Source organism: Xiphophorus couchianus, chromosome 6, assembly GCF_001444195.1.
Source record: "Xiphophorus couchianus chromosome 6, X_couchianus-1.0, whole genome shotgun sequence".
In the NCBI taxonomy this organism is placed as follows: domain Eukaryota; kingdom Metazoa; phylum Chordata; class Actinopteri; order Cyprinodontiformes; family Poeciliidae; genus Xiphophorus; species Xiphophorus couchianus.
This window is the reverse complement of record NC_040233.1, coordinates 3,608,696-3,633,163: the sequence shown is the minus strand read 5'-3', so window position 1 is coordinate 3,633,163 and position 24,468 is coordinate 3,608,696. Positions and strand designations below refer to the sequence as shown.

At 39.6% G+C, this 24,468-nt stretch overlaps 3 protein-coding genes, 1 long non-coding RNA gene and 4 other non-coding genes across 12 annotated transcripts; 2 read left to right on the top strand and 6 right to left on the bottom strand.

Annotated features, from left to right (window-relative positions):
- Positions 1–448: 448 nt before the first annotated feature.
- Positions 449–1,812, top strand: LOC114146534 (uncharacterized). Its single transcript, XR_003595909.1, has 3 exons — positions 449–1,190; positions 1,313–1,454; positions 1,568–1,812. It is a non-coding gene; the product is annotated as an uncharacterized LOC114146534 (long non-coding RNA).
- A 1,072-nt stretch (positions 1,813–2,884) lies between these two features.
- dcun1d1 (DCN1, defective in cullin neddylation 1, domain containing 1 (S. cerevisiae)) lies at positions 2,885–23,964 on the top strand. 4 transcript variants are annotated; one of them, XM_028020683.1, is made up of 8 exons: positions 2,888–3,148; positions 17,693–17,906; positions 19,143–19,311; positions 20,046–20,176; positions 20,254–20,336; positions 22,999–23,095; positions 23,203–23,280; positions 23,388–23,964. In XM_028020683.1, the coding sequence occupies exons 1-7, from the start codon at positions 3,083–3,085 to the stop codon at positions 23,277–23,279; spliced, it is 837 nt and encodes a 278-aa protein (XP_027876484.1). In that variant the 5' UTR covers positions 2,888–3,082; the 3' UTR covers position 23,280; positions 23,388–23,964. The 4 variants fall into 4 exon arrangements, 3 of the variants coding, with proteins under 3 accessions (XP_027876486.1, XP_027876484.1, XP_027876485.1); XM_028020684.1 differs by lacking the exon at positions 2,888–3,148 and adding an exon at positions 16,792–17,062; XR_003595908.1 differs by lacking the exon at positions 22,999–23,095 and having other exon boundaries at positions 2,885–3,148.
- Positions 5,022–12,347, bottom strand: eif4a2 (eukaryotic translation initiation factor 4A2). 2 transcript variants are annotated; one of them, XM_028020680.1, is made up of 11 exons: positions 12,202–12,347; positions 10,267–10,324; positions 10,016–10,148; positions 9,660–9,799; positions 9,084–9,252; positions 8,894–9,003; positions 7,677–7,820; positions 6,678–6,815; positions 6,524–6,613; positions 6,157–6,236; positions 5,022–5,843 (listed from the first exon to the last, which is right to left on the bottom strand). In XM_028020680.1, exons 1-11 carry the CDS (start codon positions 12,228–12,230, stop codon positions 5,699–5,701), a joined length of 1,236 nt encoding a protein of 411 aa, XP_027876481.1. In that variant the 5' UTR covers positions 12,231–12,347; the 3' UTR covers positions 5,022–5,698. The 2 variants fall into 2 exon arrangements, with proteins under 2 accessions (XP_027876481.1, XP_027876482.1); XM_028020681.1 differs by having other exon boundaries at positions 9,660–9,728; positions 12,202–12,296.
- Positions 7,448–7,637, bottom strand: LOC114147249 (small nucleolar RNA SNORA81). The gene has a single exon (XR_003596049.1). It is a non-coding gene; the product is annotated as a small nucleolar RNA SNORA81 (small nucleolar RNA).
- Positions 7,866–8,045, bottom strand: LOC114147250 (small nucleolar RNA SNORA81). The gene has a single exon (XR_003596050.1). It is a non-coding gene; the product is annotated as a small nucleolar RNA SNORA81 (small nucleolar RNA).
- Positions 9,332–9,407, bottom strand: LOC114147251 (small nucleolar RNA SNORD2). Its single transcript, XR_003596051.1, has one exon. It is a non-coding gene; the product is annotated as a small nucleolar RNA SNORD2 (small nucleolar RNA).
- LOC114147252 (small nucleolar RNA SNORD2) lies at positions 9,897–9,973 on the bottom strand. Its single transcript, XR_003596052.1, has one exon. It is a non-coding gene; the product is annotated as a small nucleolar RNA SNORD2 (small nucleolar RNA).
- On the bottom strand, positions 15,470–16,443 carry setd9 (SET domain containing 9). Its single transcript, XM_028020686.1, has one exon. It carries the CDS (start codon positions 16,364–16,366, stop codon positions 15,530–15,532), a length of 837 nt encoding a protein of 278 aa, XP_027876487.1. The 5' UTR covers positions 16,367–16,443; the 3' UTR covers positions 15,470–15,529.
- Positions 23,965–24,468: the final 504 nt, after the last annotated feature.

The window sequence follows — 24,468 nt, the reverse complement described above, 5'->3', positions numbered from 1 at the left end:
TATAATAATTTCATAAAATAAATGTATTATTTACTTTATTTATAATTTATAAACTGCACCTGTAAAGGATACAGACGAGATCAAATTCACACTCAGTCAAAAATCAACAGGTCATTTCACGTCCTTGTTTTGGTCTCTTGTTTGCTTCTGGGTTTAAAATGGACCTGAAGGTCATTATAGAAATAATCTGATCCAGATTTTCAGGATTATAACTTTTACTCATTATAGTTCTTGGTTTGTCAACAAGAAGTGTCAGAAATAAGACAAAATATAATGTTTTCAGTGGCTTTTGAGTTGGCTTGTTGTTTTCTATTTTATACTCCTGTAGTCTTTTTAATACACATTATTCTATTAATGATTCTATTATTATTATTATTGTCATTGTGTCTGTTTTATTTGTCCCTACTTCATGTCACTTTGCTTTACGAATAAAATGAATTGGGTTGTTTTTAGGGGGTTGGTGGGTGAACAGTTTATGCAAATGCAGGTTGTGTAAGATTGAGACACTTAAGAAATGCTCAAACTTACATTTTTAGTCGTGAAAACTTCACTTCGTCTTTTTTAAAATATGCCAATTAATCCGTTTTTTGTTTGTTTTTTTGCTGATATCTGCTCTTTCTCTGTGCACCAGAATCTCTTTTAGATTAGGCTTACAGGTCTTATGTGTGTCTAAACACAACACTTTGGTTTGTCAGTATTGTGTGTATCATTAACACCGCTCTGTGCGTTCGCCTTCCTTTTATTTGAAGAAGCAGTATTGTGTGCTTTCCAGCCGCACTGTATCATTTTATGGCATAATCAAGTAATCGTGTCGTCTTCAATTATCAAAATGCTTCGCAATTTAACGCCTTGAAATCGGGCCTCTGTCTCTTTAAGAATCGCCTGCGCTTTCCGACACAGGATGTCATCACATCTACCTTCCTCTGTTAAGCCTTTACAAATATTCGTTGGGGCATTGGACTGAGAAGCAGCTCCTACTGAGGAGCTCAGCAGATGCTTGCTAATTGCTGTTGGCTAGTCTGAAGGAGCTGGGTGGGATATTTGTGGTGGAGGGCTGCTCTGTGAGGTGGAAGTCTGGAGGAGCTTCGTCTGCGCAGGCGGCACTCAGTCCAACCAGGCGTTTTGCACCGCTGAACGGTTGCCATGGAGATTAAAGGATTTCTCAAACATGCATGAAAGAAACACTCCAGGTAAGTTTTTGACGTGGGAATGACAATGTCATTTAAAAAAAAGAAAAGTCTTTTTCTTTCTTTTTTTCCTAATACCATCCCTTTAAAAAAAAATGCCATTTTGTGGCCCGCGCTCTCCTCAGGTCCTCGTCAGGTAATCAAACACCGCCTGGATTAGCTGTGCGCCCGGTTTCCAAGCAACGCTCGCACAAAGAGAAGAGTCCAGGCGTCGGGCCTCGACCATCTGCCTGGGCTTTACCGAGTCCCCTGACTGTTGCTTTGTAGGTGAAGTGGCTTAAAAACGAGGACGAACATTTTTGAACTATATATATATTTTCAACGTTGAAATAAGTCATCCTTCCACGCATCCGTTCTTCATACCTGCTTCATTTCTGCAGGCTTTCTGGAAGTCGGTGCCCGTCTTCAGCTAGTGAGGCGGGTAAGCCGAGTTAGTGATGAAATCATAGGGACATATTTTATTATATCAAACCACCTGGGTAAAGTACAACGCCTTAAAGACTTTTTTCTTCTTCACCAAGTCGATGTGCCTTCAAGGCAGCTTCTGTCTTAGCAATGAGTCTGTCAGAAGCTGTTTTTGCTCTTTCATATTTTTTGAAAGAGCATATTTTGTCCTTCCCCGAAGGGGAAGCTCACTAGCTCACAGTGTGTCGTAGTTGGAGGCTTTTGTTCCCCGAAGGGGAAGGACAAAATAGGGGAAGGAATTCCCCCTTCCTTGTGGTATTTATTAAGAGCTGGTTATGAAATATGTTCACATTTCCATAGACCTTTTGCATGACATGGAACTTCCTCTTTGCAAACTCTCTGCATGTAATAACCTGCTGTGGTCAGTCTGTTTGTTGCAGAACTGCAAGAATCAACCTGAACTTCCAACATTAGCTCACAGTGTGTCGTAGTTGGAGGCTTTTGTCTATGATTGCATTTTCAAACTAGTATTTATATTTTATTAACATGTCTACATTCCCCCCTTTTGCGTCACGTCTACCCAGAACTCTTCTCAGTGTGGATAATGTCAGTGTCAAAACGATTCGTTCCTCTGATGCATTTCGGCTAAACACGACTCGTTCAGGAAGTTTGTTTCCGATAGGAAATTAGAAGCGTCTCTTTAAAGGTAAAAACGTAACGTTGGATGAGCATCAGTTTAAAAAGATAAAGTGTTTTTGTGAAAATTGTCTGACTAAGCTTGAGCTTCAGTTGCAAAGAACGGGAAAAAGTTTGCAATGATGGTTATGAAATATGTCAGTAGTATTGACCAAAAGAAAGGAATCATTTTCTCTTCCCTTTTACAATCATTCGTTTTGATCCATCACATAAAAGACCCCAAGCAGACACATTCCAGTCTGTTGCTGCACAGAGAACCAGAACTGCATGAGAGCGTCCTCTGACTGAACAGAAGTGAAAGGCTGAAAGTGAAAATAAGTCACCAGATTCCAGACCACTAAAAACCACACTGAAGAGACGGATCCTATGTTTCCCTTTGTAGAGGAAGGGCCTTAATATTCCTCTTAACACGTATTTCAATGAGTTTTGATTGAAAAAGGTCTGAAAGGGGCAACATTATGTGCTTTCCAGCCACATAGAATCCAATCAAGTAAGTTAACTTCAGTTGTTTTGACTTCCTAATTTAGCTTCTTGAAATTGGGCCTCTGTCTCTTTAAGAAACTCTTCTCTATTTGAAACTCCACCTTCAGGAAGTCATCACAATACGGCTCCTCTATTAACCCTTCAACAATGTTTTTTACCAGAGTTGCACTGAGAAGTGGCTCCTTTAATGAACTCGCCAGACGTTCAGCTCCGCCGGGTGTTTGCTGATTGCTGCTGGCTAGTCTGAAGGATCAGAGTCACTGGGGAGGGGGGCTCTGTTCGTCCTCAGTGGCGGAGCTGGGTCCACCCAGATGTTTCCCACAGCTGAACGGTTGCCATGGAGATTAAAGGATTTCTCAATCAAAACAACACTCCAGGTATGTTTCTGATGAGAGAATAATATAACATTACGCAAAGCTAAAAAAAGAAAAGAAAAAAAAAGTTTATTTTACATCATATTGCCTCCTTAAGGTCAATTATCAAAACGTGTTTTTTGATACTTTGCCCCTTTAAAACTTCTAGGCTCCTGCTCCTTTAAATATCACGCACGCTGTATTGTTGCATAAAAAACTGGTTTAATTGCTGCCAGGCTATTAAGACTTTTCTCACCACATCCTGCATCTTTCTTCTTTTTAAATGGCTGCTCTCCTACAGGAAATGACGAAACACCAAAACCAACATGATCAATGAACTCAGAACAGTCCAGCTGTTTGTTTGCGTTCTCCCTTCGTTTGGCTCTCTGAAAACAAGACTGACTGAAATACCCAATAAATTGGTTTCGAGTGAAACCAATTTACTGCATGGATTCGTCGCACACTGTCTTAGAAAAGGAGGGTAAGAAGCAAAAGATCATGAAAAAAGAAGGATGCTTACAGAGTATTCAAGTATATCATTAGAAAGTTGGGTGGAAGAAAAATGTTTGGTAGAAAAAGGTGTGAATGCAGCTGGGATAACTGCAGCCTTGAGAGGACTTTGCATCACAGCTACAAGAAATTAAGACTTGAAAATAATGTGTGTGTATATAACTGTCCCCTTTTTAACCGAATTATTCAAATAAATGAGAATCAAATTGGTCAATATAGATGGATTTATATTTATGTGTCAAATTAAACATCTTTTAAGCAAATTAGATCTAAACGTTTTCTTTTTTCAGGAGCTTTGGATGACACTGAAGCTTCTGAATGACAATAAGAAAATACTAACTGCCTAAGGATAATAATATTTAATTGTTCAGATATTTGTTCAAATTAACATTTAAAACTTCACGGTTTTGTTCCCTTGGTTCCTAAAGAAGAGCTTCAAGCTTTCTAGCCTATGTTGAAAAGGCTAGATAATTGCTTTGCCTGAAGAGGGCGCACAACGTCCAAATCGAATGCTGTGATATAGGTAGTTCAGTGGAATTGTGGGTAATGCAGTCATGAGGTTGTAAGAGAAGAAAAAGGCTCAGTGGATTTTAAAAATACTGAATTAGCCCTTTAGTTTTGCATAGAGTCGTAACTTGTGAATTATGTCCAAGTGAAAAACCGTCTTCACTCTCCAGGAATATTTTTACAGTGCATCTACTGTGCGCACCACAGGGGGGCGCCATTTCCCACTGCTGTGCCATCAAAGCAAATGGGAATCTTGTTCTCGGCCCAGATGACCCAACTACTTAACACCAGTTTTATGGTAGTTACAAAAACTACAAATGTTTAATGCTATAATATGAATACCCTATAAACACGATAGAAAAGATTATCTGTTCATCTTCAATACCATTTTTTTAAGCCTTTGATCAAGTGTAGAAAAATTATAGTCGACTACAGAAGTCAAGTAAAAGTAGGTAAAGTTGACTTGTATAATTCCAATCCAAAATATTAGCATGGATGACACAAGAACACATTTTACTAAATCATATTTACTCCCATTCATAATTGTGTAGTTTGTAGAATTTTAAATCCATTAGCCATGTTACATTTACCACCAAAGAATGTAAACTTTCTGCAAACTTACAATTACTAAATATAGAATACTAATGCAATGTTTATTAGGGTTAAGATATTTTTGCCTAAACAAAATACAGCAAAAATACACACTTTTAGATTCTAGACACAATGCAGTTCTGATTTACTCCTGGTCGCCTGCAGAGGGAGCTCTACACCACTCCCCCCTCAGTCAAGTTTCTAAACTAGAAAACATTCATCTTCCAAAAAAACTCATCTATGACCCTCACACATTCACTGACCTAGACACCAATGACAGCACAATATATTTACTTACAGCAATTTCTGTTTATTAAGACATTCATACACTTCAGGAGAGGAGAAAAAAAAAAAAGGAGTCAGTGGGGAGTGGAAATGACAATATACTCTGTTAAGGGTAAAACCACGGCAGCAAAATATGGCCAACCTATAAGGAACTCTGATATAGCATGTGGGATTAAAAAATATATATATGGTACATTTAAATTAAACACATTCACAAAAGAAAAAAAAAAAAGCAAGTGAATCTACAGTATAACATGACAAGTGCCTCTATTAATCAGGCCCACAAGACATTGCACATATGTTAGCATAACATAATTTGCAGACTTTATACAGCACTTATACCTTTTAGTCCACAAGTAGGTTACTAAACGGTGGAGAACATCGAATACACGCATCTTATTTAAACATGAAAAGAAATACCTGATAAGGACCCTAATGTTTACACGCCCCATGGCTCTGTAGCTCCAACCAGCCGGCCAACGAGGTCAGAACTCACAACTGTCCAGGAGGGACCACCACATGAGTCACCTCGCTTTTAACGCACACCAAAAATCGGATCCAAGGTTTAGCATTGAGAAGTTGGGGTTTTTTTCCCCCTCGAATAATATAAGCACAATGCGAGTGGACGATCGCTATCACTGCGTAAAAAAAAAGGAAAAACAAAACGATAGACCTCAGGGCTCAAATCAGGTCGGCCACATTCATGGGCATCTCCTCCACGGTGGTGTTGTAAAACGTCTCGATGTCTCGAAGAATCCTCTTGTCCTCCTCGGTGACGAAGTTGATGGCAACTCCTTTTCTGCCGAAACGGCCGCCGCGACCGATTCTGTGGAACGACGAGGAGCCGTTTTAGTCCACAGCAAAGATTCAACACAGTCCCTCCATGATGTGGAGAGGGTGTTTTGTGATTATTTCGGCCTAAAATTACTGATTTTGGGGCCCTTAGTTTTCAGAAAAGTTTCAAATTTTTAAGCATTATTGTTTGTATTACAAGAAAAGTTGAAATTGCTGCAAAAAGACAATGTTTTAGCATACATGGTTAATATGTAAAGTGCAAATAACATTTTTTATCGTTGAAATAGCAGCCTTGACACAAATAAAATCATGTCATGAGGAGAACTTGATTTGCTTCGTCTCACCTATGAATGTAATTCTCACGATTTGTAGGAAGGTCATAGTTGATGACCAGGGAAACCTGCTGAACGTCGATCCCACGAGCCTAGAAAGAACACGCTCATGTGAAACCAGCACCAAATCCCACAGATCAACAAAGTTCACGTTTCAGAATGTCGCCCGTGTTTAAGTAGCGGGTTCCCACGTCAGCGGAACCCACTGTGGAGAACGAGCCTCAATCTCCCCAACCTTCCACCTGCTTGGCCATTTTTAGACTGCTGCAGCATTTTAAACCAATTGGGTTGCTTTTCAGAATAAAAAAAAACAAATAAATGATAATAAAAAATAAAATAAATAAAAAAACTCAAAGTTTATTATCATTTTGATACTAACCAGAAGATCAGTTGTGATCAACACTCTGCTGGACCCAGAACGAAACTCTCTCATAATTACATCCCGCTCCTTCTGGTCCATGTCTCCATGCTGTGAATTAAACAGTCGGTTAGCTGAGGAAAAACCAAGTCAACATGCTAACGGGACGCCATACCAGAGCAGATACTGTGAAGTCCCTAGCGTGCATCTTCTCAGTCAGCCAGTCGACTTTTCTCCTGGTGTTGAGGAAGATGACCGCCTGGGTGATGGTCAGAGTCTCATACAGATCACACAGAGTGTCCAGCTTCCACTCCTACAGACGGACAGAACGGATGTCCGTTACCCTGACAGGTCACAGCCTGACGCTGCAGCAACACTGGGTTTAAACTAGGCCTGAACCACATGGCGGAAAAACACTAAGCGTTTCATATCAGTGAGTAGATAATTATTGATTAGATTTTTGGTTCTAAATATCTGAAATAATGCCAAACTGGTGCCGTGATCTCTCCTGTTTATATTTAAGCAGCTATGAGGCAAGGTGGGAAAACCAGGTTGTTGCTAGGTAACAAAAAAGTTTAATTGATTCAGATTCAGAATGAGAAGTATTTTGGAAAATGTAAGCAGAAGAAAGGCTTTAGCTGCTCAACCTCTCACAGCCAGTTAAGCTGAGTTGGTTGCATCAACTAACTCGCTCTTTGGTTACCTAGCAACAACCTGTATGCCAACTTGCGCAGCAGCAGTTTCAGGTTTCAGCAATAAAAAGCGTGGAGTGAAAACTGCGGACAAAACAGGTTACAAGTTGGACAGTATTTCAGACACTTAAAAACCAAAACTAATCAATAATTATTGATATTGATCGAGTTTTTCAGTCCCATCGTCCAGCCCCAGTGCATCACCATACATGTGACTGATTTACTGTCCAGTCCTAATTAAAACACACACAGGATGTGTAACACAGGATCTTGAGACTGAGGAGAGCGGACATTAAGAAAGCGGTCCCTCCCAGCCTCGTGTGCGACCCCGTGAACTTTAGTCTCCTTCCCTGGTGTACCCATGCTTACACGGCCGCATGAGCCGAGCCCGACCGGGCCGGGTCGGCTCGCGCGGTTTCAGCAGGGTGCTTTGGAGAGAAGAGGTGGACTGGGTGGAATAGAGGGCGGACGTGCAAACCAACCTCTCTCTCCACGTTAATGTAGAACTGCTTGATACCCTCCAGGGTAAGCTCCTCCTTCTTCACCAAGATGCGGACGGGGTCACGCATGAACTTCTTGGTCACCTCCAACACGTCAGCGGGCATGGTGGCGGAGAGCAGGACCACCTGGAGAGGGAGGAAGCGTTAAGAGTGGAGGCGACGAAGACGATTGGCTGTAGCACTTGACCTCGAGACCGCAGCCAATGAACATTAAGAAAGAGGTTCGGCTGCGTCTCGTTGGCGGTTCGGTGCGCGATGATCTCCTTCTGCGTGAAACTCTGCTGGCATTATTGCGTGAAACAGATCGACTGGGTCACACAATTACAGCAGACTTCTGTAGATGCAGAAGGCTTCCTGACTTCAATTTCTGGTCAATTTTTACCAAACATAAACAATAAAACTGAATTTACGGCAATTACAACACAGAACATTTTAAATACAAAATCTTTTTTTTAAAAAGCTGAAAGAGCAAAGATGAGGAGGGTTGAACTCAGAGCTGGGCGATAAACTGATTTTGTCAATGTATCAAATTTTTTTGCTTTGTTCAAGATTTAGTTTTTGGAAAATCTGGATTTTCCCCCCCACAAAGCACTTCTTGAGTCTATTTACTTGGACTTTAAATTCAGGTCAAATGAACATTAGGGTCGAGGTAAGAATTTTTTTTTTTTAATTACAAGAATAAAGCTGTAATTGTACGAGAAGTCCAACAAGAAAAACAGAAAATTTAAATGATTTACTTTGGAATCAGTTTTACAAAAACAATATGCATCTTTTATCATCATCAAGTTAGCAGTAGCCGACTTTGAAACAATAGTGCAAACTGAATCTATGTTGATGGGGGCAAAAAGTGCAAACTAAGCCTTTTTTCCCCCTCAATAAAACACTTTTCTCATAAGGCAAAAATTTTCCATCTTTCTAATATTGTGTCTATATTCTCATAATTAAAGTTTTTGTAACCAGGCCCTGACACTCCATCATACAACTGAAAGGGATGTTTGAAATGAAGGCCACTTTCTGAAAATGTCACTTGTTTTCTTTTAGAAAACAAAGAGCAAAAAAATAATCTAATTTTACTTTTAAGCCTCATCACCCAACTCTAGTTAAACCTGGATATGAGGTGAATGAAAGGACAGGTGGATCAAGGAGAAGCAAACATGGACAAGTTATGGACAAACAGAATAAAATCTGGAGTTATATACTTGGATATTTGTGCTGAGCTTCTGGAAGATCTCATAGATCTGATCCTTAAACCCTCGACTCAACATCTCATCAGCTTCATCCAGAACAAACATCTTGATCCATTTTGGAGCTGAAGGATAAAATAAAAACAGTTCAAATGTGCTCAATCAGAGGCCAAAAATCAACAATGCTACAGGCTGCGTTGCTTACACAGATGCCTCCTGTTGAGCATGTCGTACACGCGGCCCGGCGTACCCACCACTATGTGAGGGGCCTCAGCCTGGAGTTTCTGAATTTCACTGCGGAGGTTGGTGCCTCCGATGCAGGCGTGGCAGGTCGCCCCCATGTAGTCACCCAAAGCCAGAATGACCTTCTGGATCTGCGGAGGAGAGAGACGAGCACGGGTTCAGGACGGCCGAGTGTGGACCGGCGGTCCAGACGAGTTCGCAACATCTGCTCAGTGATCAGTAAGTCAGAAAGGAACTCTCCATCTCAAGAGTCAGTCCCGAAAGATGGTATACCATCACATCACTCAAGCTCTCCACAGACACAAAGAAACTCAGCCAAATGATCTTTCAGGCCGATGTAGCCATGGACAGAGACTACACCAAGTCACACAAAGATCTTCTTAAAAAACAAAACCACAACAACAAACAAACAAAAAAAACGTTCTGAAATTTGTGACAAATCCATAAAAGATGGTACCTTCGCATCTGAACAGTGTCCTCAGTATGCTGCCTAGGTCTGAGACACTGTTGAGGTCACATGACCTCAGGAACAGCATACCTGCTGAGCCAGCTCTCTGGTGGGAGCCAACACCAGAGCCTGAGTCTCCTTCTGCTCAATGTCCAGCTGCTGCAAGATAGAGATGGCAAACGTGGCTGTCTTGCCCGTTCCTGACTGGGCTTGGGCAATGACATCGTAGCCTAACGGTGAGGAAACACATTTAATATCCCTTCATAGAGCATCCTCACACAACACAGAGGCACAACTACAGAAATCAGCGTTAAATCGGATGACATTGAGTGATCAGTAAGGTAATAAAAAGTATCCCCATTTGTTGGGTAAGTCCCGAAAGATGGTTAAGCATCACTTCACTCAATCACAAGGCGCTGCCCCTGTGTCCAGCTCGATGCCTGTACCTTTGATGCACGGGATGATGGCCCTCTGCTGAATGGCAGACGGCTTTTCAAAACCATACGCGTATATTCCCCTGAGAAGAGACTCCTTCAGGTTCATATCATCGAAATTGTCTGTAATCTCATTCCAGTTGCTCTGGATTGGCAAGAAAGAAAGAAAGAAAGGAAAAAAAGAAAATAAAATTGAAAATGTCTGAAAGCATTATGTGTCCCTACATTAAAAGTGGAATGAAGAAATCGTGCTTTGGATTCACCTCGATGACACCATCAGGCTCCATTCCTTCTGGCCCCCCATGGTCTCTATCTCTTGAGCTGTTTGGGAAGAAAACAAACCTGATGAATGTCTTGCTTATACGTCGCTCAGGTAAGCAGCCTTATCACATTTTCCAGAGTTTCCCCCACACACCTTCAGAATGAAGTTTGTTTTAGAATATGCTAAAATATTAAGCAAAACCAACACAGCCGGCTCCTGTGCGCTGCGCCTCTGTCGAGAGTGAAGTAAAACTAGACAGTTCGAGGTAGAGGGAAAGAAACGTACCTAAGGAAGGTTGAGTTGAAGTATGTGAAAACGACGCCAACTTTAACATATTGTCACTTTCTTAAAATAATGGCCCAAGTCATCTTTTTGCCAAAAGATGACTTAGGCATAATAAAGAAAGATTTAGGCCATTATTTTTAGGAGGCTGAACAACAGTAACTTAACTGATAGTTTGGCCATTATGCGTAAGGTTTCAGACATGTTCTGCAACCTCAACCACACCATAAAAAAAAAAAAAAACATTCCTACAGGAAGCCCTCATTTTTATCTGTTTTAACATCTCATTTTACTCTCTGGCCCTCAATTTTGGATCTTTTTGTTTAAAGGGGTACAACGTGTCAGTTTACGTAAAGTATTGGAAAAGCAGAGGGAAACTAGTAATATTTTTTCCACAAACACACTTTAGATTTTGCACTTCCAAAGTAAATATCTTATATTTTTTCATGGAAATGAACAGATCAGGGTTTTTCGCCTGTACAGATTCCAATTCTATCCATTTTGATTTAATATTTGTTCTAACGTACCAGTGACATAGATGTGCTGTGTTTCGAACCCAACTGAAAATGAATCCCACCTGTTAATGTATGAAGTATGCCCCTAATCCTTTTATTCAATATCAGACTGTGATCGAGCACCAGAGTATACGCTCTCATGTTAAAAACAAAGGTTGCATGAATATTTACTGTGGAAACATTTGAAAGAATCAGAAAAATCCCCAGATCTACCACTTTCTGGCACATATGTGCTCTAAAGTACATTTTGTGCTACTGCATAGCAAAACAACTCCGTACATTTAAACAGGTTAACAACTGTTATACAAGCTTATGTTTAAGAAACCTGTAAGGTTATATACTTCTGGAACCAGTGTCGAATTTTTCAGTGGAACAATTTAGCCACTAGCTGAATCGTAAACTATAAGGCATTGAGGGGAAGCAGCCCTGGGAAACGAGGCTCTGCCACATTAAGTGAAAAAAACCCCATATTGCACGTGTAGAGAGTGTGCCCGGAGCGGTTCGGGTCACGCCCAGAGTATCTCATTACCACAGCCCGGAGCCTCAGTGGGCGCACGTGTCAAATTCCACGAGCCGGCCGTCTTGCTACCTGCCCGAAAAGTTTTGGGTTATATAACCTCGGAAGGGTTCGTTTAACCCCGGGAGAAAGAGAGTCACAAGCCCCAATTCGGGTGTGCTCCACGTTTTTTTTTTTCAACATGGAGTTCCGTGTGCGCGCCTGTATCGCTGATGGCCAATATGTCGGATAATTGGGCCTGTACGGGCAATGGTGGCTTCCACCTATAACTAGGCCGAGAAGCATCCTGGGCCAGCGGTTCCCCTTGCAAGCACCCGCCACTTAAATAAAGAAAGAAATAAAACTTCAATGTAAAGGAAGACGAGTGTTCACAGTAGCTCACGTTAATTAAAAACCATAACGACTAATCCAAATAATGCACCATACCGTTAATGTATAGCGCTAGTGTTTCACTGCGGCTAACTGCTACGCTAGCAACCAAATCACTCCAAAAGCAGTTGGGCCTAACTGACTCGATATAAACTAATACGTTGTCAGGCAACTTACTGAACACTTCCGGCCGTTCGGGTACAGTTAAATATTAGTTTATGTCTCGGGAAAATCTCCAAATGTAGCTCTTTACCTGTTGTAATCAGCAGAATCGCTAGACATGATCCGTTCACCACTTCAGCATGCGACTGAAAAGATCGCTGATGGCGATGCCAACTGTATTTAATGCGGCTGGACTATTTTCGCTGACATTTCTTATGCCCAGTTTTATTGGAAAAATAGTGGCAATTAACTGACTTATTGCATTTACCGCCGTTAGCTTTGTATGATAGCATAATATCAAAATAAATATTTTATTAAGTGATAATATATTTTAAAATGTACAGACTATATTTCTCAGCGGAAGGATAATGCAGTAATAGGTAGTGCATCGGCTGCTACAGCGTCTCTGACAGGTCAAAACTCGGCGTGACGAAGTTGTGCAATAATTTTAGAGCTAGTTTTCTGCTAGGGATGAAGAGTTGGAGAAATTAAATACTTTCAGAACAAAATAAACATTTTGTCATTATATATTGTATAGATATTTAAATAGACACAATCAACGTGCGGCAATAACGCAACTTCGCAATACCTAAATTGTCCAACGGTTTTTGTTCTTATAGTAGTTTAAATCACATTTTTAAAACCATGACATTGGCAAAAACAAACCGTTTGTACAGAGAAACCTATATTGTCAATCTCTGCTCCTTTATTCAGGAAGAGCTACACACTCTTTAAATATCATGTAACCACAATCACGCTATCCTATCTTGCACTTAGACTTTCTAATATTTTGGATTCTTGCTCCGTCGGAACGCATCCAGCATCATCATCATACAATGTCTTAGTGATTAATCTTAAATGTTGGGACGCAAACAGAACATACGTACAGCCGGAGATTCTTGAAAACAAGAATATGGTGATTATCATTTTGACCTTTTAGATTTTCTCTCATCAAGACTTGAATACACACCTCTCTACTATTAAGACCAAAGTCCAGCAGCATGTTGTAGAGAAACCACGGGTGTTTGTGTAGCCATCAACAACTTTGCAAAACCAGTTTCTGGTGTGGGTTTGGGATCATTGTCTTGTTGGCACTCAGTTTTGAAGATGTGACCTTTTAAAACAGGCGTTTCTTTCTTGGACAGCACCTGTCAGAGTAAATCTTATTTTAGACTAGAGTCACTCTGGTGGTTCCTGGATTGCTTCCAACCATCATGACTGATGTTGTTTCACATGAGGTTGACAGAATGGGTCCTACTCTAGACGAGGTTTGACCTGCCAAGCCACAACGACAATAACATGTGTTTAATGGAGTCAATGTGAGGCTTTTACATCAGCATTGTAAAACCTAACTAATTCTCCTTTCATAAAAAAAATATATGCACATTTCTTAGTTGTTTTTATTCACCCCCCCTCTCCTTTAGGGGGTCTTTTTGTGGGCTCTAGTGTCCCTTATATGAAAGTAGGCTGACAGGAAAGGGGGAAAGAGAAAGACATGCGGTAAATGTCGCCAGGTCCAGGAATCGAACCCACAACGAGGACTCAAGGCCTCCAAATGTGGGTCGCGCCACCACAGCACGCCCCATTTCTTAGTTTTCATTCATGTGATTGAGTAACTTAACCTGTGCCATTTCAGTGAGCGTAACTTAACTTAGTAAATCTGAGCATGCAGTAATGATTTAAACAACACCCAAAGCTAATTAATTCTTGTGCATATAACCCCCAATATATTCCAGAAGTACATTCTTTAAAAGAAAATTTCTTTACTAAAACAGCTCTTGCCTTCTGCTTTTTATTGGTTCTGTCTACTCAAACTTTTACAGAAATCAGTGATTTTTTTTGCCCATTTTCCAGAAAAACAAACACGAGCAAACGCAAGGCTACACACTCCGCTAGAACGAGATGGTCGTGAAAATGAATGTATAGCTCACTCATGGTACGGTTTCACAAAAATACGTCCCGAAAAATACCTAATAAGTGCTTTGATAGTGAGCTCAGTCTTTATAAACTGACTACATAGTTTATAAAGACTACATAGATGAAGCTTTGGAGTCTACCGTTGAACCCTAAGCATCTTAAAGCTAGTTTCTGTGACTGGTTGCTGCTGCTGTGGGATACCTCTCTGGCCAGTCCCAGTCACATTACTTCAATTTGACTAAGCTCATTTTAAAAAATGTTTTTACCTCAAAAAGCCCTCAACCTATTTAATTCAAATGTTTAGTTTAACTACATGAAAAATAAACAAGTTCCCATAAATCCACTTCATTTAATTAAAGTCAACGTTGTAATTATCGCTACACCTCGTTTGGACTTTGTTTAATTGAGTGTTGGCGAAACCATGATGAGGTTCATATGCATGCAGCTTTTCCAGTTAAATACAGTGCTACAACTTACAGTGTAATAAATCTTTGCTATCTGTCAAGCATGGTGTAGGTAGCATTAAGGTGTTGGGGTGTTTCACTGCTTTTGATCCTACTGGTGCATCACACAAGTTGGGTGGAACAAATGAGAATGTAAGGACTGTCCTTAACGTCTACAAATTCCTCCAAAATAAACAATAAACATATAGACTGTGAACATGTGGAAAAAGTGTGTTCCAGTAGGGAAATCGTCCCAAACACGTCCAAACTTGTTTTGGAATAGATAAAGCGGGTCGACAGCAAATTTCTACAATGTTCAGAACTCAACCCAAACCCGCTGACGTTGTTTGGTGACGTCAACCCCTTTAAATGAACTTTAAGAAGTGTGATCAAATATCCAGACCTAGACTTAGACAATCTAAATATTCACCTTGAAGCTGCAGTATGTAACTTTTATGAGAGGACATTTGTTGAAACTGTCACAACACAGCGACATGGGATGTGACAGATAATCTGTGGAAAAAAACTGATCTCTGCCTTCTCCCAGTGCTGACAAAATTGTGATTTCGGTCTAGTTTCTAGTGCACATATATGAATACACTTGAAATAAGACAAAACCAACTTAAAAGTAAGTTTTCAACAAGATGTAGTAGCTTGTTTTTACATGAATAGCTGTATAGCTGAATAGAAGTACTTCTTCTGTTGGCAGATTATTTAACTTATAACAAGACATTTTTTTTCCCCATGTCATAAGTGAAATCATCTTCCATTTATATAAGTATTAATGAATTATTGACTCTAAGCAATCACCTGATGCTTTAACGTTACATATATGTTAGTTTTGTCTCATTTCAAGTGCACTACGATAATTGCACAAGAAAACTAAACCAAAATTACTTGGTAATATTTTCTGTGTTTTTTTGCAGAGTGCCACAAAACAAAGTGAGAATGAGGTCAAATAGAAATCGCAGTGGATTAATAAAATGTCTGGAAGCCTGCTTATTGTGTTGCTTTTTTGCTCTTTATTTATTTATTTTTGGTAAGAAAATGTGACTATTTTCAGCGCACAATGGTGTAGTAGTTGGAGAAAAGTTCCTCTCCTGCTCTTATGTCTCTGAGCGACACCAGGACCACGCAGCGCAGAGGCCTCTGGGTACAGTGCTGGCTGTAGTTGACGTTTGGCAGATACTGGCGGAGCTCCAGGGGAAAGCTGTCCGGGACGTCGTACTCCTGGTAGCAGACGTTGGCGGGCCTTTCGTTGGAGCAGTTGTTGACGTACTGACCCACGGCCAGTGGGTTGAGCGGACTGTCCGTCAGCCAGCTGGCGTCACTTGTCAGGTACGGGCCCATTCTGTCCCTGCCACTGCACGACCTGAACACCATCCTGGAGATGCCTCTGTCATTCCCATCCACCAGGACCCCGTCAATACAGCGGAACACGAAGGGGTTTCTGATGGACTGAAGGAGGATGGGCTCGTAGGGCTGATAAATTGTACCAGGATACATGGCAACTGTTGCTCCTTTGGGTACGACTCCTCTGGTGACAAACACCCCGGTTCCCGCAAAGGCTAAAGAACTGGGCCTCCTCTCGATGCAGAATCCCAGAGTTTGAAACAGAACGTCTCCTTCGTTCTGCTCCCGGTGAAGCGGAAACCGGGGCGGGAAGTTCGTGTGGGCTCCCAGGAGCAGCCCCCCGCTGTTCCTGAGTAGGGCTCTGGAGAGCCCCAGGAGGCTCTGCGAGACCTGCTCATCTGGGATCACTTTGTCTTCTGAGGGCTCCGTCACCCGCCGCAGGGTCTTCTCATTCTTCGACAGGTTAAACACAACCCAGGGCACGAAGCGGTGTCTGTAAGATCTCCATTTCTCTCGAAACCGCCGGAGAGCCGCTGTAAACATCCAGGAACCAAACGGGACAAGGAAGCAGTTTGCTTGCTGCGTTCACGTTCCCTCGAAAGGGAACGGAGAAGTGCGTCACACCCGGTACGGCGCATTCGAGCTACTGGTGGGAAAATTAAAAAATAATAACAAATAAAAGCAGGTCGGAAACCATAGGTTGCGATGTAGGTGGTAATTTGTAATACTAAGTACTGGTAGAAATAAAAGTGAACTGTTAGGACTGTTAGCGTACATTTTATGTACGCTACAGCCATGTTGAACACAAGGCCGCTTGAACGCCTTCCATTTTCCAATAATTTTATTATAACATTTCTATCTTTCTCTTTCTTCCATTTCTCTCTCTACACCTCTCTTCCCTCACTAGGAACTCGGAACTAGGTATTCCGACCATGACTTGAACGCACTTGCGCTCTTACGTCACTTCCGAAAAGTTTTGCATCAGTTTAGCTTTTTTAAAAAAAACAAAAAACAAAAACTAACATAAGATGTTTAATTGTCTGTGTTGAGCAGGTCTATCCAACTGTTGAATGCAACTCATGACTATAGTTTCACATTTGACACGACTGGCCGTTCGTGGGGGTTTCACTTTTATTTTGAAGCGTAACTTTGCAACCGGAAAAAGGCTTGTAGTTCAATTTGTAAAAACTCAGTTGCTAGCTGGATGGGAACGAAGAAAGTCTGGTCGAGACAAACATGGCAAGAAAATTCTGTCTTTTTTTGGTTCCTAATTAGAATAGTAGTAGTTTGAGTGGGTTCAATAAGGCACCTCTCCTTACAATAGCGAAAACAAATGTAGCTCGTCTTGTTAGCGCTAGGTTAGGTAAGTACCTAACCCCCCGTGTTTAGTTAGCTTGCTCTAGGGAAACTCCTCGCTCTGATTGAAGGTTTTGTAGCTGCAAATGGTGGCCCAAAACCACAATTAATCCTTAGAATCAGAAATAGAACCATCTCAAAGTTAATATATGTGTAATGGCAGGTAACCTGGTACTTTTATAATTATAGTGTGTTTTAATTAAAATTGGAAGTAAGTACACTTAATAAACATGTGCATGTCTCAATCATTTGAATGTGTCAAAAGTCAAATGTATTTTTAGTCATTTAAATGTAATATCCATTAGTTAAAAATGTGAACTTATGTTGGAATTGTAGGTAATTGTTTTTCTTCTTCTTTGTCATGTTTAAGTGTGATCATAAAATATGAAAGGTAGTAATTTCATGTTCCATGTGCTATATGGAGGCCTTACGTAAAAAAAAAAACCAACACGTTTGCACATACTTAATAATTGCAGTTTATTATTGCGTGTGTTGTGTTTTTCTTCACTGCAGAACAAGCTGAAGTCCCTTCAGAAGGACAAAGTTCGTCAGTTTATCATTTTTACACAATCCAACGAGAAGACTGCGGTGGCCTGCTTGTCTCAGAATGACTGGAAGCTAGACGTTGCCACGGACAAGTTTTTCCAGAACCCAGAGCTCTACGTTTCAAATACTAAGGGGGGCTTGGACAAGAAGAGGCTGGAGCAGCTGTTCAACAGATACAGAGGTAAACAAGATGCTGGGTTTCCCCCAGTGTATTATAAGCCTGGCAGGCCAACAGGCTTTACTTGTGCCCCCACAGCTACTGTTAAGCAAATAAATTACTTATTTATTTAAGACTTTTTAAAATGTTTGCATTTTTTTATGACTTTAGTTGGTGTTCAGGTATTAATATTCCAGTCTTTCAATAATAGATAATTGTCACGTGATATTTTCAAATTTCCTGTCAACTTTTAAAAAAAATTTAGCTAAAGAAAAATGACTGCCCTAGCGCCCAACCACCGCGCTTAGCAAGTTTTCTGGGGTGAATCTTGAATATGAAAACTCATGGAAACAACCTCCGCCCAACCCCCCCTGCCCAAAAAAGAATGTTGGTTTAGCTCAGTTCAGTCAGATACACAACATATCTCGCAGAAGATTGGACGAAAGTGGTGTTCATTATCCTGCGTTGGTGTTTGGTGCCACCTGAAGATGACGGTTTCAATTAAATCCATTTTCACAGTCACTGACAAAAGGAACAAGGGCATCAATCTTCTTTAAACGTTTAGCATTTCCAGACATGAATTGGTTTGTGACAAAAGAAAAATCTTCTGGCCGACCTTGTTCTGTTAGTTGACATTGATATGTCTGAAGTTTTAACAACAACAACAGGACCTCATCTGTGTTTTGGTTATTTCTATCCCTTTAACCTCTGAGTCTTGAACCAGTCGACATGGTGTCGATTGGTTCGACACCATCCCAACCATGTATTGTTTCTGCAACTCAACTTTGTGGTCATTCACAGAACGATTGAATTTCTGTCATTGAGTTCAGCAGATGTCTGGTAACGAGACATTCATTTGATTCAGGTGGGAAAATAGTTCAAAATGAATGAGGAAAGAATTATTTGGCAAACAAAATATTACCTGGTGATTGAAATTGGTTCAGTGTTCAAAACATTTTGCGGTGTAGTAAGTTCATTTTAGGTGCAACAATGTACTAACCTTGTCGTTTTTGTAATTCAACTCAATGGAATTGATTAAAAACTAGTTTACCAATTCTTAGTCTTTTTTTTTTTGCAGTGGCAGAAAGTATTGAGCATTCCTTTCAGATGCTGTATTATAACTGTGAACATTGATGTTGATCAAGTTTTTTTTTTAAATTAAGCAGCTGTATGCCTTTAGCAACACAATGGTCAAATTAAGAACCATATACTTCTACTGAGCTATGAAGTAATTCCACATTTTTCCATTCCTGATTTTAGAAACTCACGATCACAACAAAATAGGCGTTGACGGGATCCAGCTGTTCTGCGATGACCTGGGTCTGAATCCAGCCAGTATAAGTGTCCTCCTCATAGCGTGGAAGTTCAGAGCAGCAACACAGTGCGAATTTTCCAAACAGGAGTTCATGGACGGCATGACCGAACTGGGGTGAGAGCATTTTGTTATTTAATATCCTTTTGTGAAGCGTTTGTCCACAAAACAAAAGCTGCGTTTCCATTGAACTTAAAATTATGCAAATTGGAATTCTGAAAATAAATTTTCACGGCAATAAAAAAAAAAAAAAAATTACGTTTTTTGATACAAACTTCAAGGATTCAAGAGAAAGCCTGGAGGTAGGGGCCCCAATGTTCCAATCCTCCATGTTATTGAGTAAAAATGTTTATAGTTCAAAGGAAATTTGAAAATCTGGCTAGACAATTATCTGTTGCAGGAAAACATTTGTCCAAAAAATGTTTCATCTAGCCTATTGGGGGTGCATGTAAAGCCTGGTGGCCCGCCAGGCTTATAATATACTGGGGGAAAGCCTGACGTTTTTGTTTTGGAATTAGTTTTTTGGCTTTGTTAAAAGTTGTGTATTTCAACAGAAACACATTTTGTTTGCATCACGTTTATACACAATTGGATGTTGCTACTGGCGAAAAAAACGAAGACGACGACAGGAAATGATAGGAGGACGATAGGGAGGCATAATTTTTTATAACGTATCGGTTGAACAAACTTATTCACGTGATTTTCACTGCATCTCTTATTTAATGTAAATACCGCAATTGCGAAATTGTTGGGTTTTTCTTTTCCGACATTAGCGGAATATCAACAAAATTTTGTGCACATTTGTAATGGAAACGCTGTTGGTGAAACAAACCCTTTCTGTTCTTTCAAAGGTGTGACAGCACAGAGAAGCTGAAATCTCAGCTGCCAAAGATGGAGCAGGAGTTAAAGGACCAGGGCAAATTTAAAGGCTTTTACCAGTTTACGTTTGATTTTGCCAAGAATCCTGGTCAGAAGGGATTGGGTAAGAATCGCCTGCGTCCCGGCATGTTTGTTTTCTCCGCCTCAGTTCTACTGACCTCCTGCTGGTTTTCATCACAGACCTAGATATGGCGATTGCATACTGGAATTTAGTCCTGGCTGGGAGATTCAAGTTCTTGGATTTGTGGAACCAGTACTTACTTGTAAGTTGAAATTCTGATATACATCTAGCTGGAGATGTTCTCTTAAAGTGAAAAAACACACACACGCACGCACACATACACACAAAAGAATAATTCTAACAAAAAGTAAGCTAAAGGAGTGCAGAGCTGAAGAGCTTAATATAATGTTTGATCAAATGTATTAAGATTTTATTCGGGGTGCAAAAATAAACTGACTGACCTGTAAATCGACATTGATTTGTTTTTTTTCTTCCTATTTTTAATATAGATATATTTTAAACATTTACAATTGTCACACCAGTGTTGCCAGCTCACACTGTCGTTATATTTGTCGACTTTTCATCCCAAAAAAATCGGCAGGTCGGGCTTTTCGATAATCAATTTCAGCCAGAAAACTGTAGTTTTATGCAACAGATCACCTCAAGTTGGTCCTCAACACACCCTGCCAGTGCTGAACCATAGTGGTGGCAGCATCATGCTGTAGGCGTGTTTGTCTATGGCAGGGACTTGCTATTTTATAACGAAATGAGCAGCCACTTTAGTCTCCTGATGAACAAAGCTGGTAGACGCATAACCCAAACAACCTGGACCTGTAATTATGTGCCACACTTTCCAGATTAATACATACATAGAAATACTTTTTACACACTTTTATTTGCTACTTTGTGTCGGTCCGTAGTTTAAAACCCTTATTAAACACATTGAAGTTTGTGAAAAGTTGAAACATTTCATCAGGTATGAATAATTTGCAGAGTTGCTGGATTTCAAGTTGTTGTTTTTTTTTTTTGGACATTTGAAAATGAGGGATTTTTTTCCCCTCACATAAGCTCCAGTTCTCTTTACCCAGCCAGGATATTTCTGCAGATAACAGGACTCCCAGTCCCAGTACACATTCCTGCCAGTTGCGAAAGGAACGTACCTTAATGTTTTTTTGAAAGCTTATCGCACAATCTGGCAAAATGAATCATCAGAAGCTGCCTGTTCTGTCCAGACAGGAGTGGACTCGCCGAAACAGGAAGAGTCTCGTCTGTAAAAGAGTTGTTTATCAGGACATTTCTGATGTCAATTGTTCATGCCTGGCTATGCATCAGGAACAAAGGTTTAATAATCATATCTACCTAGCTTGTTCTTAATGTCTGCTGACATTGTACAGAATTTATGCTAATTTGACTCTGTTGAGCTTTTTATCATGTTATAATGTTATTCCCTCATCAAAAACATTCTGGAGTGTTGCCTTAATTCTTTCTTGCATGTTTGAGAAATTCTTTAATCTCCCATGGCAACCACTCAGCTGGATGGACGTAGCTCCCGCTCTCGAGACAAAGCTCCTTCTCTGAGCTGCAGTTCCCAAGCTTTGCAGCTTCTGCCTCACAGCTCCTTCAGACTAGCCAGCAGCAATTAGCAAACAGCTGGTGGAACATCTGAGCTCAGTATAAGAGCTACTTTTCAGTGAAATGCTTTTAAAAACGTTGCTAAAGAGTAAACAGAAGGAGCCATGTTGTGATGAGTTCCTGAAGGCGGAGTTTCAGCAAGCGCAGGAGTTTTTAAAGAGACAGAGGCCCAATTTCAAGGTGTTAAGTATCAAAGTCAAAATTCTTTTAACTTATATTTGATATATATTTTAAAAACAACTGAAGGCAACATAGTTACTTGACTTTGCAAGCCTGTGAACACGGTGTCAAACTGAAACATGGATGTGGCAGCATCACACTGTAGGGATGTTTTGGTGTATCAAGGGCTGATCTAGAACATAAAGCCAATATTTTTGGGGTGTCTATCAAAGTCTGTAATCTTAATCTAGTAGAAAATTAGTGGACAGAGCTGAAAAGTCTTGATTGAGCGACGTAACGTATATGTAATATTTTTATTTTTAATAGTGCAAATACTGAGGAAACTTATGAATTCGAGGAAAATTTGAATTATGAAATTTAGAAACGTATGAATTCGAGGAAAATTTCAATACATATTCAAGTAGTTTAGCAAATAGGAAGTAAATTTTTTAGTTCTTGCTCATATTAAGCGGAAAGTTTAGTTTGATTTAATGTCGGATCAAAAATGTAAATATCAACTGTATTTGTTTAAACATTAATTACTTCCATCACAGTAACAAATTTTGCTCGACGATAAATTGTCCCCGAGGTTATTGTGAAACATTTATATTGCTGTTTTGAGAACAATTTCAAGTAATAATGGCATAAAAACATTCTCATAGATCAATACAATTGAAATATTAATGGACTTTTTATACCAGAACTGGAAGACATTTTAAATATCCAAAATAAATAAAACGGCTTAAATGACAAAATATATTGGATGATGAGGTCTCTGTAAACAGAACTGTCTTTCAAAAAAAGGGATGTTGAGACCAAAGCACCAGACTGAAGACTTTTGTCATCCAGCTTTTGTTAGAGAGACAGAGACGGAGAAAAAGAAAACAATAACTTGAAATGATTGAGTTAGTTTTAATTCATCATGCAATTAATTGATTAATTTATTGTGACTGGCCTGTTTCTGGTTTCTCAGTAGTGTACGCATACATGTAACTATCTGTGAAGTTTCTTTAAAGCAGTGGGTTAAAATGAAAAGTCATTAAAAACACACGAATGGGAAAAAAAAAAAGAAAATAGAAATTTGTTTAGACCAGCTTTCTCCATAATTGCTAATATTGTGCATTTGATTACAGGAGCACCACAAGAAATCTATTCCTAAGGACACCTGGAATCTCTTATTAGACTTCAGCACAATGATCACAGATGACATGTCGAATTATGACGAAGAAGGTTAGGGAAACTGCTCACTCAATGATCCAGATAGAAAATCCTTCAACTGTTTTTTATTTTTTATTTTTTGGCAAACCCTCATGTTCTGCCTTGTTCTTCCCCAACAGGAGCCTGGCCCGTCCTCATAGATGACTTTGTAGAATTTGCACGGTCGCACATCGGGACCAAAAGCTCCAGAGTTTGAGGTACAACTGATGGAAGAGTTCACAGTTTGTTGAGCATGTCAAGCAGGGATTATGACGCCTTTCAAACACTCAGGACTAAAATGTTGTGTTTTTTTTTTTCACATCAGAGACTTTATATAAGTGGTGTTTGTGACCTGCAGAGGAGAAAAGAAAGGCCCATCTTTGTTGTTTGTGGTTGATGAGTCTAAAGACTTCAGGATGTTTTATGTGCGCTCAAGCCAGCTGGAGAACCATCACCGTTTCCCGGTCGTGGTCGTCTTTGAAGAACACGTGGATTTGCTTTGAAATTCTATTGGAAATTCTTGTCTTCTTAAAGGGATATTGCATTTTAATACTGATGTACATTTCTTGTTTTTGTTCTTTTGTGTGTGTGTGTGTGTTATGATGCGTCTGTACATCGAGCCAGTTTAAAGCACTGGAATGTTTAAAAACGGTACTGTTTAAAAATAATTAAGGGATAAATAAAAGTGACCATTTGCTCTCATAATTTTTTTTGCCTCATTTTAAGAAGTCTACTTAGCGGAAGCAGCATGAATTTAAATCATATATTCCAGTTTTAAATACAGAATTTTTAAACATTTTATTTTTGAATCTCACTTTTGTGGCATACCTATGGATGTATGTCCACAGACATTATCTGTGTCTCTTCTTTAATACAAATATTCCCTTCTGATGTGAAAACTATGGAGTGCCCAACATGATGCCTTGTTGAATTTGTTTTTTTTTGTTGTTTTTTTTACATAGCTAAAATAAATTTTAAATTATTATATTTATTGTTGCATGTATTTCATAATTTTTCATATTTCATATTCAGTAACTAAAGGCTTATTTAAAAAAAAAATGAACACAAGGTTATTATGTGAAAATCAAATCAAATGAATCCCAGATTTTATTGTTTAGTTATATCTGTGCTGCAGTGCATCATGTTTTAAATTTAAATTCAATAATAAAACTAATAATGCAATTTTATATGCATTTGTTAAAATACGTTTCCTATTTACAAACAGTGTGTTGTTTTCATTTTTAATTATGGGACACGTGGTCATTTGTGATTATTGTTGCAATTTTTGGAACATATTTAATAATTTAAGTTTCCTACTTTAATTTTTAACGGAGGGGTAGTCATGCCACTTTTAAAAAAAATCTGTTTAATCTATGCATTTACCAAAAAGGTGTCTTTTTATTGTT